Here is a 19,032-nt window from a genome sequence, read left to right on the forward strand (position 1 = left end):
TCGGTTTTCACAAGGATGTATATTCACAGTTATATTTATGGGCAAAGAACTGAACAAAACAGCATAGTCTTGTTGCTAAAATAAAGGACTTTCACTCCATTACTCTATCACAGTATAAAAAGATCCCATTAACATACCACTAGAGGAAAACAAAGAAAAAAATCAAATTGCTGGCATCAGAAAATGTTCAACAAAAGCAACATAAAGTAATTTTTCTGTACTTCAATAGACATTACAGTTTTGTTGTTAAAAAAAGTCTAATGTGCAGAAAACGTCATTTTATTGACTAAATAAGTCACTGGCTGCTGTTAAAAGCATCTGGGGAGAATTTGTAAGTGAAATACATTCTTGCACTAATATCATAATTTATAAATCAGTTATAATTTCCTCTCAGATTTTAACAAGGCTGTGATGACCTAGGATGTCAAAGAGCTGCTTAAACAGTAACTTGCTGAAGAGTCTGCTCTATACTGCACAAGAGGAGTATCTATGCAATGTTTGAAACAAAAAAATTAATGCTGACTTTTTACAGACAAAAATAATACAGGATACTATTTCTGAAATTATCTTAACTCTGCTCCTCAGAGTCTGCCTTCCCATTCTGCAGCTCTCCATGTCAGCAGTCAGAGGTACTAAATTTGGCCCCAGGCACTTCCCACTTCCTGCAGCTGGGGCAGATCCTGCCCTTCCAATGCTGCTGCCTCTGTGTGCTGGCAAGGTTTTAGCAGGACCTTGGCTTCAGGGAGGCTCTGCTTCTGTGCAGCTTATCCCACACCACTGAATTTGGGGAGTTTGGCAGACGTGAGCACGATTTGTTAGTGTGGATCTCCAGGAATAACTTAATGGGGCAGCACACTATGAGACAGGGCACACATCCAAGGAGTTATGTATTTTAATTGGGTAAAGTAAGTGCTAAAAATTGCTTTGAAGGTCTAGATGTAATTCAGTAGCATTGGTTTCCAATATAATTGGGTTTTTCTCCTGCCATCTCTCACTCATACACTATTTGATCACCCCTATCACAAGGGGAGGCTTAAAAGAGAAAAAAACCGCAAGCAACTTGTGTTCAGATGTAATTCAGCTCCTCCTCCTCAAAAGACAGAGCCCCAAACAAATTTATTCACAACTTGGCTTTTATAGCACAGTAGGGCATGAAAATCACCAACTGGCAGCAAAACTGCTAAGCAAACCTAATTTAGGAGATGAAAAGTGTGAAACATGAGAAACATCTCACAGATTGGAAAATGACATGTTTATTTAAAAAAAAAAAGAGACCAGAAAAAATAAGAAATGCTGGCAGAGGATCTGCAGTAACAACTGCCTGGCTGTCAGCTGGTTAAAGCTGCCCATCACCTGCAGGCTCCCAGACCAGCAGCAAGTGCTCCACAGCCCTGAGTCACTGAGCACCTGAGTGAAGGAGACAGGAAAAACACCCCAACAGGTTTGCTGTTATTTTTTGCAGAAACAGTTCTGTACTTCACTATCTGCATGGGTAGGACCAGTAAAGACATCTGCACCTCATTACAGAAAGGTACAGCACTAGAGAATCAGGAATCACTGAGAGCTACAGCAAGGTCTCCTATCTCTACAGCAGCTCCTGCTGCAAACACTTCTGTGAGGCTGTGGACCATCAGGAACTCATCCTTCTCACAGCTTAAAACCCCCAAAGATTATTTTTAATGGAGGCAAAGAAGAAATACTACTTTTTAAGGCAAGGAGTTCGTTAATGAGTAGTAGCAACATAACTATTCAGTTTATCTGCTGAATTAATTTCAATCCATCTCCTACTTTGCAGCCCATCTGAAATCAATGGAGAATGGACAGTGTAAAATCAGTATCAAAAGAGGATTAGCATGTTTGAACCAAATTCTGCCCATGTTCCAGTTCTGAACAATTCTTGATCTATATAAATGCAGATTAACTTTGAGCCTCCTTAACAATTCCCCATTCTGGCTGAAAGAAGCAAATAGAACTGAGCTGCAATTTTCTTCAAATATAATTTAATTTCCACTATCTTTATTTTGACATTAAAAAAATGATGAAAAATCTCTTCATATTAGTTCTTAAGACAGTACTGCAGGAAGGTGAACTGTTTTTCCATACACACACAACTCACTCTTCCCCTTTCCTTCTTGAGACTGGACCACCCTGACTTTCCTGTTGCAAGTACCACCCTTCACTAATGAAAGAACAATTTTAATGTCTAGGATGACTCTTTATGTAAGCTAATCCAATGTCTCCTGATACCAAATGCTTACTGTTCAACAGGACAACTTTCACAGAATTGAGGATGACATTTGAAATAGAATGCCTGTGCTGGCAACTTTTTTATTAGAACAAAATCATTCTATAAATCCAAAAGTGAACTAGTATGGAAAAGTTTAACATAATTTTAAATGAAGAAGTATTTAAAAGTAGCAATCACACCTGACACTATAATTACATTGCTCTAGTGTATAATCCCAAAAGACCAGAGAGACCTTTTGCCAAAGGTGATTTGAGTGTTAATATGAAACTCAACGTGGGCTCGTTTTAATTACATATGTGCCTGCTGAGAACATATGATAGAGTCCAAAAAGCTAATTCATTGTCAGCATGGCAGCAGGAACTAATATTAAATCTTGCACACCAAGTAAATTTTTCCAGATTACCAATTACCACACAAAAATAGGACACATTGCAAATGTGGTAATCAGCATGAAAGCAAAATGCAAAAAAAATATTGCTAAATAGAGCTCAGCTCTGGACCAGCAGAGGGTATAGGAAATCTCCCAACAGTTCATCCATCTTCAAAGCAGCAATATTTAGTTGGTCCAACTCTAACCACAATGACACCAGGTTAGTACTGACTTTCACAGTGTTGTTGAACCTCACTGACACTGTAATTAAGTGTAATAAAACTCCTCTTTAGCCATATATAACAGCAGTTCAAAGTAGATTTTGGTGTGGGATTTTTTTTTCCTCTTTATACTTAGCCTTAAATCTTCTGCATTTCAAAGATATTACTGAATGGTTTTGTGTTCTCTTTTCACGACTCCCTGACAGGTTTCTGGCACTGAAAAAATGTTAAGAGTCAGATTATACCTCTTAACCTACACCAACATGCCAACAGGCATTTTCATTTACCTTTAATTATGGACATACTCATGCATCAGTCAGTATTTTCTAAAGAAAGTGCCTGGAGCATGAAGAGGAGAACCCAGAGTCACGATGACGAGCTAACCCTGGGGAAACAAGACATAAACACAATTCTGAAGGAGACCCAGCCAATACTTCTAACTGCATCTTTACCTGCCTTTTTGTTGCTTTGCTGATGCATTATTAATTAATAACTACTGAGCACTCCCAACAGAGCATTTTAAATAACAGCTGAATTTCTTTAAGGATGATTATGAATCATAAAAGTATGTCTGCATGTTCAAAGCAATAAACAAGCCCAGGTAGGGAGCCTGAACTGCTACAGAAACTGCTCTTTGAAGCTTGAAGTTTTAGGGATGCTAAATGCCTACTGTGCAGTATTACACCATTTCCAGTCTAGCTTAATCCAATTAATCTGAAGAAATGTAGGATTTTTTATGTTTTAACTCAGCATAAGCAAACGCTGCTGGAAAGGACGATGATGGCATTTTAGAAAAGCTGCAGGGTCAGTTTGGTTCACTGCTTTATCCAAATGAAGCTACACCAATTTAGGACAGCCAGCAATTACAGTTTTCAGTTCTCAACTCAGAAAAGAAAATTGTCAAATCACAATTATTTCTAACCATGATTTATGCAAATGCTGAAAAATGTTTCACCAGCTCTGAAATGAGGGATGATGCACAGTTTTCACGTTCTGCTTGAATTCTGCACAAACTTAGAAATTATTGAAGGTGTATTTTGGGCAGCTTTGTGCTATTTCAGCTGGCTAGTTTTAGATATAGGTTAAAATAAATTTGTTATGCTTAAAGATGAAAACTCATTTGGAGATTCTATTTATCCATAAGATAATTTTTTTCTATCTCCACCTCAAAAAATGAAAAGCCTCTTACTATTCAAAGAAAATTCCAGCATTAGTTTTCAACAATATCACTGCCTTTAAGGTAGAAAGGGACTCACATTCCCACTCACTCTTCACTGGATTTAGTTACTATTTGAATAACTTTTTTTTGACTATAGACCATGCTTAACATTTCTTTCTGGTGTTTAAACTGGTACATAGGCAGCAAAAGCTTCAGCTGTGCTTGCTGATCCTATTATCTGCCTTCTAGACAGATAATGCAGGCCCTTGCCATATAACACTTGGTAGATGAGGAAAAAAATAAGTTGCCCATACTGTTTTCTGAACAATGTCATACAAAATTATTAATCTGTATCTAGTCAAACTCTAGACAAAAGAACATAAGTGAGAGGATGTGAAGGGCAGAGCAAATGTGCACCAAGGCTTCACAGCACACGGGCACAGGACATGGACTGGTTTGATGGCCATTTGTATGGGATCAGTCTTACCCTCTGGCTCCCAGGGGCAAATCCAAATGCTTCTGTTTCCAGCTCTTCCAAGGAAACATGTTTCTGTTCTACTGATCTACCAGGTACCTTCTCCACCCTGAGCAGGGATCAGTCAAAGGCTCAGTCATATGGAGTAGATGCTCAGTGTGCCTTGGCAGAGAGAGAACACTGTGGACCCTGTCTCTTTGCCTCCAGGAATGAGCCACACAGAGACTCCTGGAAGGCCTTGGTCTTTCCCAGCAAGCAGAATTTGCTCTCAATTCCCCAGACAAACTACTACAAACTACTTTTTCTTTCTGTCTGCTAATCTTAATTCTTCCGGTTTATGGCCCAGTCCTTCTATAGGGATTCACAGCAGAGAGAAAGAATAATATCTTTCCTACTTTCAGATATTAAGACAGATCATTATTCCACTTGATCTGTTGGAAGATATTTATCAGTTTGAGTTATGAGACCTTTCTGACTGTGAAGACTTAAACATCGATTTAATGCCAACTTAAAGACTCCTAAAAGTGTAGGAGATTGCATTAGATAAATAATTTGACAATAAAAGGTATATCAAGGCAGACATTATTGCAACCTTTCACCAATCAATCACCATTTTCCATGTTTATCCAATTTTCATCTCAAGGCTCTGTATATCAAATTGCCCAGACACATACTAGACAACTGAAATAACTTCATCATTGAATAGAACTGCATAGCCATTAAAATTCTCTAATATCAAGATAGCTGACATTATGTAAAATATTGGCTTTGGTTCCGTAAGGTAATAAATTCTGACCTAAATCCAATCTTTCATGGATAGCTGATTCATAATGAAAAATTACTGGTTTGTCACTTTACCTTAGGAAATTTACTGTGGAAACTAATACAGCACCGGGCAATCTTTGAAATATATGATAAGTAAAACCACAGTTCCCTTCCTAACCACCCTGAAACAAAGGGAATAGATTCGGTTTGGCACAAAAATATCAGACATACTAAAAGCTAGCAGGTCAAGAGAGAAAGTTACTGTTGTGGTTTGCCCAGGTCTCTAAGGCAGAAGCACTCAAGGGATCCACTGCCCAAATGACACCTCTTGGAGCAGCCACCACACAGAAGTTCCTGTACCAGGCTGAAGCTGTTGAGCTGAACAGCTAAAAATGGAGGGCAAACATCACAGGAAATTTCTCCTCTGACTTCACATTTGTGTATCATTCTGTGGTGCAAAGCTGGAGAACCACTGTCAGCGATGTGTTGATACATCTGCAGGGGACAGTAAGTCAAACTGGACCTACAGCTGCACTGATTTCTTGCCTTCATCCCCCCAGCAAACACCAAGGTTTTTCAGGGACAGACCTATAGGTTTTAGCACTTAAATTAAGTGACTTCAGGAAACTTACCGTTTTTCTCTTTAAAGATACTTTTTTGTTCAGCAAACTCCTTTAGGGGACTAAGTAAAAAAAAAAGTTATTATTTTGTAACAAAATTACTTCCAAGTCTCTTTATAAAAAGGATTTAAAATCCATGTATATACCAAACTAACTGTAATACCATCACCACCATTTTTCCTCTCTCTATATATCTGCAGTGGAGTTAACTCAGACAGAGAAGTCTTTTTCACAATTAGTCTCTGTAGGTCTATTCACAATTAATCTCAATCACACCTCTCCTTAGCCATTTGCTTCTCTGACAAGGTGGGCAACTGAGCCAGGCTGGGTTCTCCTGTCCAGCTTTCCCTTCTGTAAGGGAGCATATTTCTCATATGCTTCTGAATAAACAACCAAAAAAGTGACTCCCTCTTGGGAGAGATCTTTAAACCTGCTCAGAGACTCACAGTGAAATTCTTTCAGAGCACCTACACCTCAGTCCCCTGCAAAAGAGAAAGTACAAATGGGTAAAACATATATTGCAGTAAATTTCTCTTCTGAACTTCCCTTTTCCTCTCTACTATTCAGTAAATTGCCCAGAATGAATCATAGCCCACAAATAGATGGAGAACATGAAAATGCATGGCTCTGTTTAGTCATACTACTGTCAAGTCCCACACTATTATGCAGCACAGTAACACACTGCATACACAGAAGCTTTCAGTCTGAAAGTAGCACGATTTCAAATGCTCCACTGCACAGCAGCATCCACTGGCTGGATGGAAACCTTCATTTGCAACCAAAACCACAGGTGAGTAAGCAGTGAGAGTGCTTAAGCTGCTGTTTACAGCCAGTCATGAACAAAGGTGCATTCTCACCAGGGAAGTGCTTCTCTTACAACTTTTAATGAGTTATAGAAATTAAGCAAGACTTCAACAAAACACTTCCATCACTATGGGGAAGAATGTCTCCACAATAGAGACACAATCACCTTGCAACAAAGAGAATGATTCAAGCAATTATATTCTAGTTACAAAGAGGGCTGCCTTGAACTTCTGGTGAGTAGTGAGGCTTCCAATAAGATTTACAGAAAAAGTCCTTTTGACTAACAGCTTTTTTTTGTGGTGCTCCCTGACAAGACCTACAACTGCTGCAGACTATTAGGAGAGGTCTAGGTTAGATATTAGGAAAAGGTTTTTCATCCAGAGGGTGGATGGGGACTAGGACAGGCTCCTCAGGGCAGTGGTCATAGCATCAAGCCTGACAGAGTTCAAGAAGCATTTGGACACAGTGGGATTCTTGGGGTTTTCCTGTGAAGGGCAAGGAGTTGGACTCAGTGATCCTTGAGGGTCTCTTCCAACTCAGGACATTCTTTGATCATGCCACAAGGACAACTGGTCATAAAAGTTAGCAAACACAAGCCAGAAGAATCAGCAAGAAAGTGGGAGAGGAGCTCTGCAGATGAACTTCTTCAAGCTGATCCACACAAAGATGTGATATACTCAGAGTATCATAAAGATTTTATGTTCAAACTTACAAAGCTGGCCCCCAAATCATCATCATGACAGAGTCAGAAGGGTATCCTCCTACAAGAATCTTCACTGGCCACGGTAGTAGGGAATAATGTAAAGTAAGGAGAATGGTGTCTAAATGAAAGCTTTTGATTCATAAGGACAAAGGCTTTTATTTTTAAACTCCTGTCTTAACTCAAAGGCAATATATTGCTGCTAAGAAGAATTTGTGAAGTTGAAGTTATCACTGAATTTTACTGCCTATGGAGAACATGGTTCCTCTAAAACACAGGCAGTGTGTATGTGCAGTAATGATGAACAGCAAATTTGAACCCACGTCTGAACCAAGCCTGTACCTGGTTAGTGATGTGCTCAGTGGGTACCACCCACCCACGACCTAAATGCACCCTCTCTCCTCAGTCTAGACAAAGCACATCATTAGGAGGTAGAAGGGCCTTTCTTCAAAGTCTTTAGCACCCAGAAAAGTTGAAGCAGCACAGGAGAAGCTGATGTGGCAGGGAAATGCAGACACTGGAGTACAGTCAATTCTCTCCAGACAGCACTGCCTGCAGAAGTCTGGGTTTCATCCTGAGAATCATATTGAGAAATTCTGTTTTAAAAGGCAACAAGCAATTCAGTCCTTCAGAAGACATCCTGCAAATTTCACAATTTGAAAGTAGATACAGTTGCTATTCAAATTATTTTCAAGAAACTGTAGTGTTTGAGTTAATAGACAATGATTTTCCTGCTGTGTAATTCTGCTTTTTGGCCTAAATATCCTATTGTTCTTACAGTGACATCCTGGGATGAAGACAGACAGATAAGCACTGAAACAAGAAATGGATGAGATGATTCAGCTGCAGTAAGCTCTAGGAGAAAGGACTGAAAAATTCTTCAGCCTCCCTGGAGGTTGGTGAGAAAACAAGAGAAGAAAAATGATGGACTTTTGCCATGGGCTTTTCAGTAGGGCCAAGACTTTAAACAAGTATTTTATAGTAAAACTGTAAAATACTTCAGAATTTATTGTGCATTCAATTAAGCCTGTTGGTGACAGCAGTAGCTACTGGGGGATGGGAGTACTCTGTTCTTCCTTACAAAGGTGCCAATCAGGAATAACTAGACACAACTAGATGATAAATCAGTGGCATACCGTGGATATTAAAAGAGTGTGAGCAGGGAATCAGGGCTATTCACTTCTAACGTGCTCTCAAACTATCAAAGACGAGTATTTATTTGGAAGACTAAATATACACTAAGCAATTTCAAAATCTCTCTCAAGGTTGCTCAGCTACAGATTCTTGTCATTCAGTTTTTCTATAGAAGTCATGATTACCCACAGAGAAAAAAAGACTGATGTTTTAAAACTACCTTCTGCATAAGAAATGTTTGCAGCAGAAACAAGTAAATTATGATTTGGAATTTAAAATGGCATTAATGTCCTGTAAGATTGGCTTCATGCCTAGATTGATGGAATTTTAATTCAGAATAGATCTCTTAAACAGCTCTTCTTCATTTCCAAGGAAAGACATTACAAAACAGCCACCCATCTCATAAAGCTCAGTGACTCCCAAAATACATCAAATAAATGTAGATTTTCAAAAACCTGCCTGAAGCGGGGTGCATTCCCTTTAACTATGTACTTAATTCTGTAACAAACTCTGTAAAAGGTTAAGGTATTTGTTTGAAGAAGCCACACCAGAGGAAAATTCTTTGCCTCAGCTCAGGATGATGAAATTAAATGTCAATACTTTTCCCCCCCAGTTAGTAATACAGTCAGTGCCACTGGCTTCAAACCAAACTCCGACAGCCCTGACCTGCAGACAGCAAGGATTTCTGGAACATAACACTTCCCCAGTCTCAGAATAATAGTTCATCAGCTGTAGATTCCTGTGAAAATACAGTACTACTTTGCTAAGTAATGGTATTTCCAGAGGTGCAATGATTAGAAAGGTAGAGCTGAATTTGTGCTCCTTGTGTCCTTGGTGACATTTTAGGCCTAAACCAAAAAGCAAATCTGAAAGTTGCTGTTGCTTGATTACAATTACTATGTAACATTGACATTCTAACACAGTTTTGTTCTGGTTACAAAGTCAAATTAGGAAAGAATATAACATTGAGACTGCTCGTGCAACCTCAACTCAAGCTAAGTTCAGCACTAATATGCACAAATGCCTGCCTAGCTATGCATGAAATTAAGATAATTAGATGCCGTGTTTCCTCTTAAGGGTCTGTCTACTAAAAACACCATAATGAGTCCATTCCAGAGGTCCAACACCTGTTTTATATGAAAATCATCATGTTTCCAGAATGGCTCAATGTACTACAGGTGGAGGTTAGGTTTGGTGGATTTGTTTTGGGTTTGGTTTTTTGGGTCCTTCTCATTCCCCAATCCCCCGCCCCTCTCCAGCTCATACAATTGTACCAACAATTTTCTTTAGCCACAGTTGTATTTGACTTTCCCCACCAACACTCTGTCCACACACTTCAGGATCACTGGGAAGCATTAACAATCACTTAAGTACTCTTCTGTCATCTCTGTACATGCACAGTAATCTTTATCAAAATATTCACTGAGCTTCTGCTACCCTCGTGCTCTCTTCCCAGGAGGTTTGCAGCGAGGACATACTTAGCCATTATCCTCTCCCACGCCTGCCCACGCTCCCCCTTTAATGCTCCATGAAACGATATCATTTTCCAAAACAGAGGCTTGGTGAGAACTGGGACTGCTGACCATAAATTTTCCAGCCCTTCTGCCCCCCATTCCTTGTGTCATGCACTGCTCTCGGCATTTCCTTGAGATGCCATTTCCTAGATGTTTTTCTGCAGCCTGTCAGGGACCAACTCTGCAGCCTCCACATCCACAGGTGTTCAGACAGGCCTAACGTGGAAAACGTGACCAGACACCAGCATCGCGTGAAAAAAAACAACAGGATCATCAGTCTGATCTCATTCTCCCACTTCTAAACTTGCAGATGATCTAGACAGGAGCTGTCTGTACTTAAATGAAAGGATTAATTGTCATAGACACCCAACAGTTTTCCCCTCGCTGAAATTTCTTTTAATCCCAAAGCTGAAACTACGCAAGACAGCGCTGACAGAGCCAGCCTGTGCTCACAACAGCCTTTTTTTGAAAGAAAAATCCCTGAGCTCTGCAACATCACAAGCTCACACATCCTTAGAAACATCAGTCCCCTGTCTTCAACGTTGCAGCTGTCCCAGAGAGGCAGGGAGGTGGAAAAACCACGTCACCCTAATTTGGGATGCCAAAAGGACATTTCTAGCAATTCCGGTTCCCTTACAAGATGTGCACACACCTTCTTTCTGCAAAGAAAATTGTCCAGTTTCTGACCCACTGGCCAGATGCAGTTTCTAAGGATAATTCATTCATTTAGGCCCTCCTGCCACGGAACAACCCAGCTGTGAGCAGGGGGAAGTGTTTTGTAGCTCTTACATCAGGGCTGCCCCATCACTCCCTTCAAACGACCAGAGGGCACTGGTCACCCACAGCAAGGCAGGCAGACTAGTGGCAGGGGCTTATGTGCACTTTGGGTCCCAGCACTGACATGCACTTTCATCACTTAAATGATATACTGCATTATTACTTACATCCTAATTTCAACTATCCAAACTTAAACATGTAAGTACACAAACTTATTATTAAAAATCTGAGAATCACAGGCCACAGACATTCTACCTGAGATCTCATTTTTCTCCTTGAAGTGCCACAGTTTCACTCATTTTATTAGAGTAGGCTCTGCTTCACACATTGTGAGGGGAGAAACACACGAGTTATTTCATAAATTCATTTTGCCTAAAATGCAAATACTGAATCTTGAAATGGCCCTTCATAATGAAAGTAGTGCTGTAAACACGGTTTCCAGAACAGTACACAATCTCTGTACATGGTGTAATTACATCTCAGCATTCTGCAGAATACCAGTGTATGGCTTAAATGCTATTAATTGTAAGCAGTTTTGTTCCACAGGATGTTGTTCGCCGATAACTACTCAATTAGGGTTATTTTGCAATTAGTCTACTCACAATAAATTTATTGCAACCAGAGTCATCTGTGGTGCAGCAAATTAAACCGCTGTCTGGGCTGCATGTGCAGTGCCTCTTGCAGGCTCCTTAAACCCTGTATAGTTCACCACAGTGATTTTGTCACACTAATGGATTAACCACACAGAAAAGCAGCAGCAGCCAATGTCATTCGGAATCCTGAAACCAGCAGAAAAAGACAAATCTGAGGTTCAATGATCTGTAGACCAAACCCAGCGAGTCCAAAAATGCACTGCCAAACACTTAAAAGCTAAACAAATCAAATGTCTCTACGTCACTGTGTGTGTGGACATGCATATTGAGTGGATGAAATCCTCTATTTGCTTAGCTACAGGTCCCATTCTTTTAAAATTTTATAGAGTATGCTCTCATTTCCATGCCTTAAAGAACAGCTCTGCTCCAGCCCATAAGTTTTGGCATCTCAGTGGCTTATCCTCTCCCTCCCTGCAAATCACAGCTCCTTCTGTTGAGTGCCTTGAAGTAGTCAGGTAAAAACACTGTAGACATTCAGATTGCTATTACCTGTGTGTATTATTCAGTAAACAGAGCTTCAGAGCCCTTTTCTCTCAGTTTGAAAACCAAAAGGCTGTGTTTTCTAAAACGAAATGAAAAATTTTCTTCTCAGCAGCCTGTAAGAAGCTGAAAGCTCTTGCTTCGATGTGCCAGAGCAGCATTATCAATAAGCAACCAGGGAGAAGGCAGTCTGATGAATGATGTGGAATGAGGGTAGCTTGATTATCTTCCTACTTTATTATAACCTGGGTTTACTCCACAGAGATGAAGGCAGTGGTAAACCTGTTTGATTTAAAAACTAAGAAAAGACAACAGAAGAGTCAAAGGGAAATAAATCAGGCTCACTTGAGGCCTTCTGCTTTCCTAGGGACTTTTCTTTCACCAGAACTACATCTTAGAAAACACCCCTCAAAAAAACTCTGCTACATACCATTAGTCTATCTAAAGCCATAGATTTGGGTCAAGAATAAACCCAGTTGGGTAATTAATGATAAGGATTAGGCCAGAGTCTCCCCTAGGGATATGGCAATCCAGAGGACTGCCTGGTGCAGATACCACTTGGCACGGTGCCTACGATGACTCGTGGATCTGGAGCCAATGACTAAGGAGGAACTGTGCTGCATGTCCATCCAGCAAACTTGCAAGGCAAGGGATTCAGAGCTACAAACTACCACCATCCACATGGAAGTGAAAACCAGAGAACCCGGGGACTGAACCCAGCCAGTGGGTCAGCAGCTGGGCTACTTCCATTGCAAAAAGAGGACTGTAAGCAGAAATCACAACAGTGGTCATTCTGGGACTGTGCTCCTGTCCATGGTAATATGAGATTCTGCTGGCAGCAGATCAGGTCACTTGTGCTTTGTCAAAGAGTATTTTATCTAGGTACAGAGTGAAGCTTATTTTAGAGTCAAGAATTCACATTTAAACTTCTGCTTCTTCCCAGTACCCCTGCACAAGAGGAGGGCCATGTGTGATGACAGACAAAGAAGGGAGGCAGCTGGTCCACATCCACCAACAGCTTTGGTGAGCAGAAGCAAATCTGTCACACCACAGGAATCAGTGTCCCCAGTCTGGCCCGTACAGGACTAGGCTGACGGTGGCCCCCTCAAGCAAATGATCTGCCACATTGTCTACAGGTTGATGACCTCCATATCATGTCTCCTGAGAAGGAATGAACTCCCCAAAGGATGTCTCCCTGTACCCTCCTCTCAACCTGCACAGGATTGGATTTGCCCTTTCCTCATCTAACCTTGTGCTGTATCGACATTCCCCCTTTTACATTTGCTGACTGCATTGTCCCCAAAACACACTCCTAAAAACTCCAAACATTCCCTTCCGAGTGAAGGGAGACTTTCAAGCTGCCTGTTGTCCTGATCTCAGCCAAGACTTTGGATAAGGCTGCACCTAAAGCTTTTGACACCAATCTCCTATTCCATAGCATTTGTGCCCTGTTTTTAGGACCAGCTTACTGGGAAACGCCATCTCATGTGCTCTGCAAGTCAGATAACTGGTAAAGCTGCCCTGTCCTGTTTTGCTGCTTCAGAAGCAATGCCCTTACAGGGACTGCAGCCCCCAGAGAAATAACACCTGCATGTCGAACAAGTAGTGAATATCATGCTCTTGGCTTACAACAATTCTTTCTTTTATACACTGAAGACAGTTATAATCAACTTCCTTTGCCTGTTGCCTTTGTAAACAATAAAATATTTAAAAAAGAAACAGCTTGTACGATCCTGTTCCCGTTGATAACCACCCAAGCGAACATATCACTTAACATTTATGACAATCCAGTTGGATGGAGTCATGTCCATGACTGATAGCTACACTTAGCAACGTCGTGGTTTTGATCAGCTGAGACAAGATCCAAGGGGATTAAACAATGGATGACATCTCAATGGAAACCACAGCACTGGGAACGTGTTTATATGTTGGGATAATGGATGAATGTGCTGCTCCAAACGCATAAATATTTATACTTCACAGCTCCGCTGAAAACAGACAGGAAACCTTTTTTCAAACAAAACTGAAGGGAACAACACTCATACGTTGAATACAGACTCAGGCCCCCAGTGTCTGACTTTTGCTGACAAACAGCATGTAGCTTTTTAATGCATAAAGTAGCAAGACCCCCTGCCCACACCTCCCCCTACCAGCAATCCTAACAGTGGGGTGTCTTATATCCCCAAAAGCTGATGGCCAGTGCTTCAGAAACATCTCCTAACCAAGTTCAACTCCTTTCAAGGACCCCCAGAGTCGATGAAGTCACCTTTGATGAGGGATGGAGCCACCCTGTGAGTGAACGACAGCAGTATTTATGTTCTACAGTGGGAGGAGAGAAATGGGACCACAGCACTTTTAACTCAGATAATGTATCTTGAACAGGGTTGTAAAATTCAAGGGACCTACCAAGTTCTATACATCTAAGGCCTTCCAGTAGGCACTGGACACCCTTAGTTTTGGGGTTCCCATATGTTTGTCTTGATAGTACTGTATTCAGACATTTGAAAAATGACTTCAAAGGCTGGATCTCTCCGTAGGTCTGATGTCCCAGTCTGCTCATGCATTGGTGCTTCCTGCATAAGCAACTCATGCCCCGTTCAATATGCTGCTGCATTATCACTTCCCCACAGCAAAGCTCCCAAATCAGCTCTAGAGCAACCTCATATGGAATACAGGAGGTCCAGACTTTCTGTAAGGAAATCTGGCAGTTGAAGTGGTTAACTTCAGCTGTCAGCATGGGCAGCAGAAAATAACCTTGAGGCAAAGAAAACATCTTCCACACATGTCCATCTGGCTAAGTTAAGATGCCTCTCAATTATTCTTTTCAAATAAGTATCATCGCCTAAAATAAAAAACTAAATGAAACTCTAGCTGTGCAAAGCTAAAAATTTTACACACAGTCTTTTTACACTTAATTTTTTTAATGTGGTATATATCCATATCACATGAGTTTTGCCTAAATTAACCATAGTTGGACAACTTCTTAATTTCTCTAGTCATGTTTGTAGCTCCCAGGTTTCCTGAATCTTTTACTATGTCTTATTACAACTGAAGCATTTATACCAATGTCCTATGTACATACATGCTGAAAGGTTTCAAGTGTAAAATGAAACACTGTACTTGGTTCTAAGACCACACTATTATCCCAGCTGCAGGGTATAAGAGATAAAATCTGTATTTAAAATAGAAGCAATAAATATTTCTTGAGAAACCTGTTTTTAAGAATGGTAGTTTTTTAAAACTTCTGGAAAGTCACCCTGTATCCCTGGGAGACAAGATTACCAGGCAGGGGATGGAATCATAGGTGTGTGCAAAATTGCACAGTTGCAGTGTGCGCCCACACTGATGACAATACATCTTCCAACTCCCTCCAGGATATCACTTGCATATTTGTATATGTGATGCATTTACTCTAAACAAGGTATATAGCATCGATCACATTACTAAGACATGTCCTTGATCCCAAAAAGTGTAGGACAGTGTCTGCAAGGTGCTGACCTCCATCAGCAGACCAGAGCTGACTGTCCTGTCATTAGGGAGGAATAAGGAAAGATGGCAAGGACATGTTTTTCACCATGAATTCCTTCTTTGGCACCTCACTGGGACCTCAGGGACACCCAGGGGTACTCACTGATGCTCAGCCTGTCACTGATGTCTGGTTTTGCTAAATTCTTAATTCTCTGCTGACCTTTTTATCTCCCCTTCAACTTGTGCTGCCTTTGTTGTTTCTCTTCCCATCTTCCCACTGAACACTAAGTCTTCTACCTGCTCCATGAATTCTTGGTCTCCAATGTCTGCCCATCCAGCTTAAAAACTCGGAGTATTACCATGATAAGAGGGAGAAAAAACACCAAAAGAGAGATGGTAAAAACCAAAACAGAACAGCCATAGACGCACTGGGGTGGGGAATGGGGTGGTCACACCATTCATCCTGGTAACGTGCACCATCTAAATTAAAAACCTAAGAATCTTATTACACGGAGATGCGCTTGTTTGGAAACATTCTCTGGGGCACCTCTTCTTTTCCACTGTCTGTACAGGGAATTTAACCTCCTAATTTAGGCAATAGCAACATGGATCATCCTCTCCACCACACTGAAACCACCTATAGCACCCACTGCTTTGTGATGGTGCAATAAAGAGGTACCGTGGGGGTTAGAGGATGTAACTAAATATTCCTAACAAAAGAAACTAAACATCCCCTAGTCCCAATGGCTCACCACGTTTACTCCATAATCTCAAAGCAAGACCTATTCTCTAGTTTGTAAAAGTCCCTCTGCACTTTCAGCTCAGCCAAAGGCATCAGCACATCCTTCTGTGCATGGGCTGAAGTGCCACTTACAGGGTGGGGACTCTGGACTGTTGTATAAACAAATGCTGCTGTGGATAATGTTGTTCCTTGATCAATACCCACTTTGATCAACTGATCAATGCTTTTTCTTTTTTTAAAAGGCACTTTGCTCTGTGGGGAGCTTATAGCTTGATGAATGGTGACACATGAAGCAGTCTCCGAAAAGTAGGAAAAGGTCAGCTCAGAAATGCAAACTGACAGCAAGCTGAGAGGTAACTTGTGATCTGATGGCATGGAGAAACCAAAGGCAACAAATCAAAGCTTGGCTTAGGCCAGCAGAGGTAACTGACTCTCTACAGCAGTGATTTTGAAAATAACTTTTGCTGATTCAAGAATATTAAAAATAGAAGTCAGCCACAAAATTGGATTTTCCCCATGCTTCTGGAAATTTTTTTTTACTATACTTCTGATAATTACTGGGGTTATCAAAATGCTTAGGACTCCACTGTGCCAGAAAAATAGCCATATGGACATAACATCAATGCCACTCATTTATTGGTTAGCATGAAGCACCAAAATTCACAATGGCTGTTCCCTGATCGCTAAAAAGCACAAAACTCCTGCACAGAATAACCAGACTCTGGCTAAGAAGTAAAAGTCTGGTTAGACTAAGAAGTAAAAGAAACAGGAGTAGCAGCTGAATACCCAGATCACACTGTGCAATAAAAATGTGGAGGAAGCGAAAAAATATTCTGTAGGAATCTACCAAGGATCTTGTGACATCCACGTACATCCCTGTTTAAAACACCACCAAACCCTCCCTCGTTTTCATGGCCTAAGTCCATCACACACTCCTGGAATAAAGCCATTTTTCTCATCAGAAGGCCATTTCAAACACACAGAGTCCTTTCCCCGAGAACACTGCGTTATTTCTCCTTCACCATCTCCCAACTTACCCTCCAGGGCACAGAACCGTGTCACCTTCTCCGGCATCAGCGTCCCGACCTTGTGCTGACAATACACATCCGCGATCTCCTGGCGGCACTGCTTAGACTTCGCGCGGGACATGGCCGAGATTGCCTCTTTGCCTGTGACCTCACACTTGGGTGGTTGGTCGTATTTCAGTTCAGGGGAGCTGTTTTCAATTTTTTTTAAAAGATGCTCTTTTGGAGACCTGTCAATCTCCTTCAGATTGTTGTTGTTGTTGCTGCTGCTGTTTTTTCCGGTGTGTTCACTGAATTGCACCACCTCATTGGAGTGCTTCCCCAGCAGCAAGTTCTCCTTCATCTTTTCCTCTTCCAGTTTCTTTCTCAAGTGCTCCTTTTGCTTGCTAAGGGGTTTTTTCACCAGCTCAGACTGGTGTTTTTGCCTCTGAGTCCTGGGAGCAAAGTTACTGTTATCAATAGTTTCAAAGTCCTTGGGGACTGAATTTTCATTATTGCTGTCTGTTCGCATTTTCTCTTTCGGTCGGTGGGAAAAATAGCCATCCTATAAATGGGGAGAAAAATTATACTCATCTTACTAAAATAGTCATATCCCATGCATTACAAGCATTTCTTACATGACAACATAAATCAATTACAATCCAACATACTGCAAAAAATCCCCACGTTAGGGTTCATAGCAGAAAGACAGAGCTAAGAAGCTTCTGAGCTGCCCAAGTCACCCACAGGGGCACTCCCTTCCTCACTGGGCCAGAGTCTAACTCCCATCTCAGATGGAGCAGGGGTGTTTTACTCAGGTTTGTGAGCAGGGATTAACCAGACACTTTGCCCTGACACCATTAAATATCTATGACAAAACCCACACAGGTTTCAGTGGAGCGAGAGCAGGTCCTTGGGCTCCCTGGGAGGGTCAGAGCCAGGCTCAGGTGTTGGCTCTTAACCACCATGGTCCTCTTCTCCACACTGGGTACTCTCTGATAAATACACAACCCATAATGTTGCAACATTTAAAATATATCATATAAAGGAAAAGGAACAGACCATGGAAAATATCTGTCTGCAGCAGAATAAGGCTTTGGTTCACAATTTCACCCCTGTGATAGGTGGAGACCTATTACCACGGGAACTTGTCCCTGCTCATCAACAGCACAGGTGTTGATGTTTACAACAGCAAAGAAAAGGGAGGACTCTCAAAGTGTGAGAGACAGCAGAGAACAGGGCCATCTACTCTAGAAAAGATGTGACAGGCTGGAACACAACCAAGGGGCACCTAGGTGTGTATATGACTATCAAATGGGACAGCCAGGGGTGGGTGAGGCTGAGCTGCCTTCACTCCAACCACGGAAATCAGTTCTCAGACTAGTGGGGGACACAATTTTTAGACCCGTAGACCAGGAAACATCTCCATTTCTAAAAGTGATCAGTAATAGATGAAATGAATGATGAATTGTTATTAAAACATCTGAAGACAGGAGTATAAATATTAATGGACTTTTTGAGTCTGTCCTGTTTCCTTTCCACTTGTGGAAGACCTAACCAAAAATTAGAGGCTGGGAAATGACAGCATCACTAATGATGACTGATGGGATCATCTTTTAGCACCTGTGAATCACATTTTGTATTCAAAACATTTTACCAGCATTAGCTAATTCTTTCTCACACCTCTTCTGGGAGGAACTAAACAGTGAGGGTTTGCAGAGAAAGGAGAGGGAGATAATGACTTATCTAAGGCCATGCAGGAAGTCAGTATCAGTTTGACCTCTGCAGCTCAGCAATGAGAAATGTTTGAATAGTCTATTCATTAGAAGATGTTGTTTTGTAAGTGGATGAAGTGATTCTCTCTCCATGAATATGTTCAGTTTGCAATTAGCTTTAGC

At 41.2% G+C, this 19,032-nt stretch overlaps 1 protein-coding gene across 6 annotated transcripts in view; it reads right to left on the reverse strand.

Moving 5' to 3' along the window:
• XYLT1 (xylosyltransferase 1) overlaps positions 1 to 19,032 on the reverse strand; it is a 597,640-nt gene that overhangs the window by 399,152 nt on the left and 179,456 nt on the right. For all 6 annotated transcript variants that reach the window (XR_007901956.1, XM_051775893.1, XM_051775747.1 and 3 more), the window contains one exon: positions 17,168 to 17,699. Coding sequence is in view for 5 of the 6 variants with exons in the window: in XM_051775893.1 (XP_051631853.1) it covers positions 17,168 to 17,699 (532 nt within the window). In the remaining variant the exon portion in view is untranslated. The remainder of the gene's footprint in view (positions 1 to 17,167; positions 17,700 to 19,032) is intronic.

Source organism: Manacus candei, unplaced genomic scaffold, assembly GCF_025592945.1.
Source record: "Manacus candei isolate 608988 ecotype Guabito, Panama unplaced genomic scaffold, ASM2559294v1 h1tg000002l, whole genome shotgun sequence".
Taxonomy (NCBI): Eukaryota; Metazoa; Chordata; class Aves; order Passeriformes; family Pipridae; genus Manacus; species Manacus candei.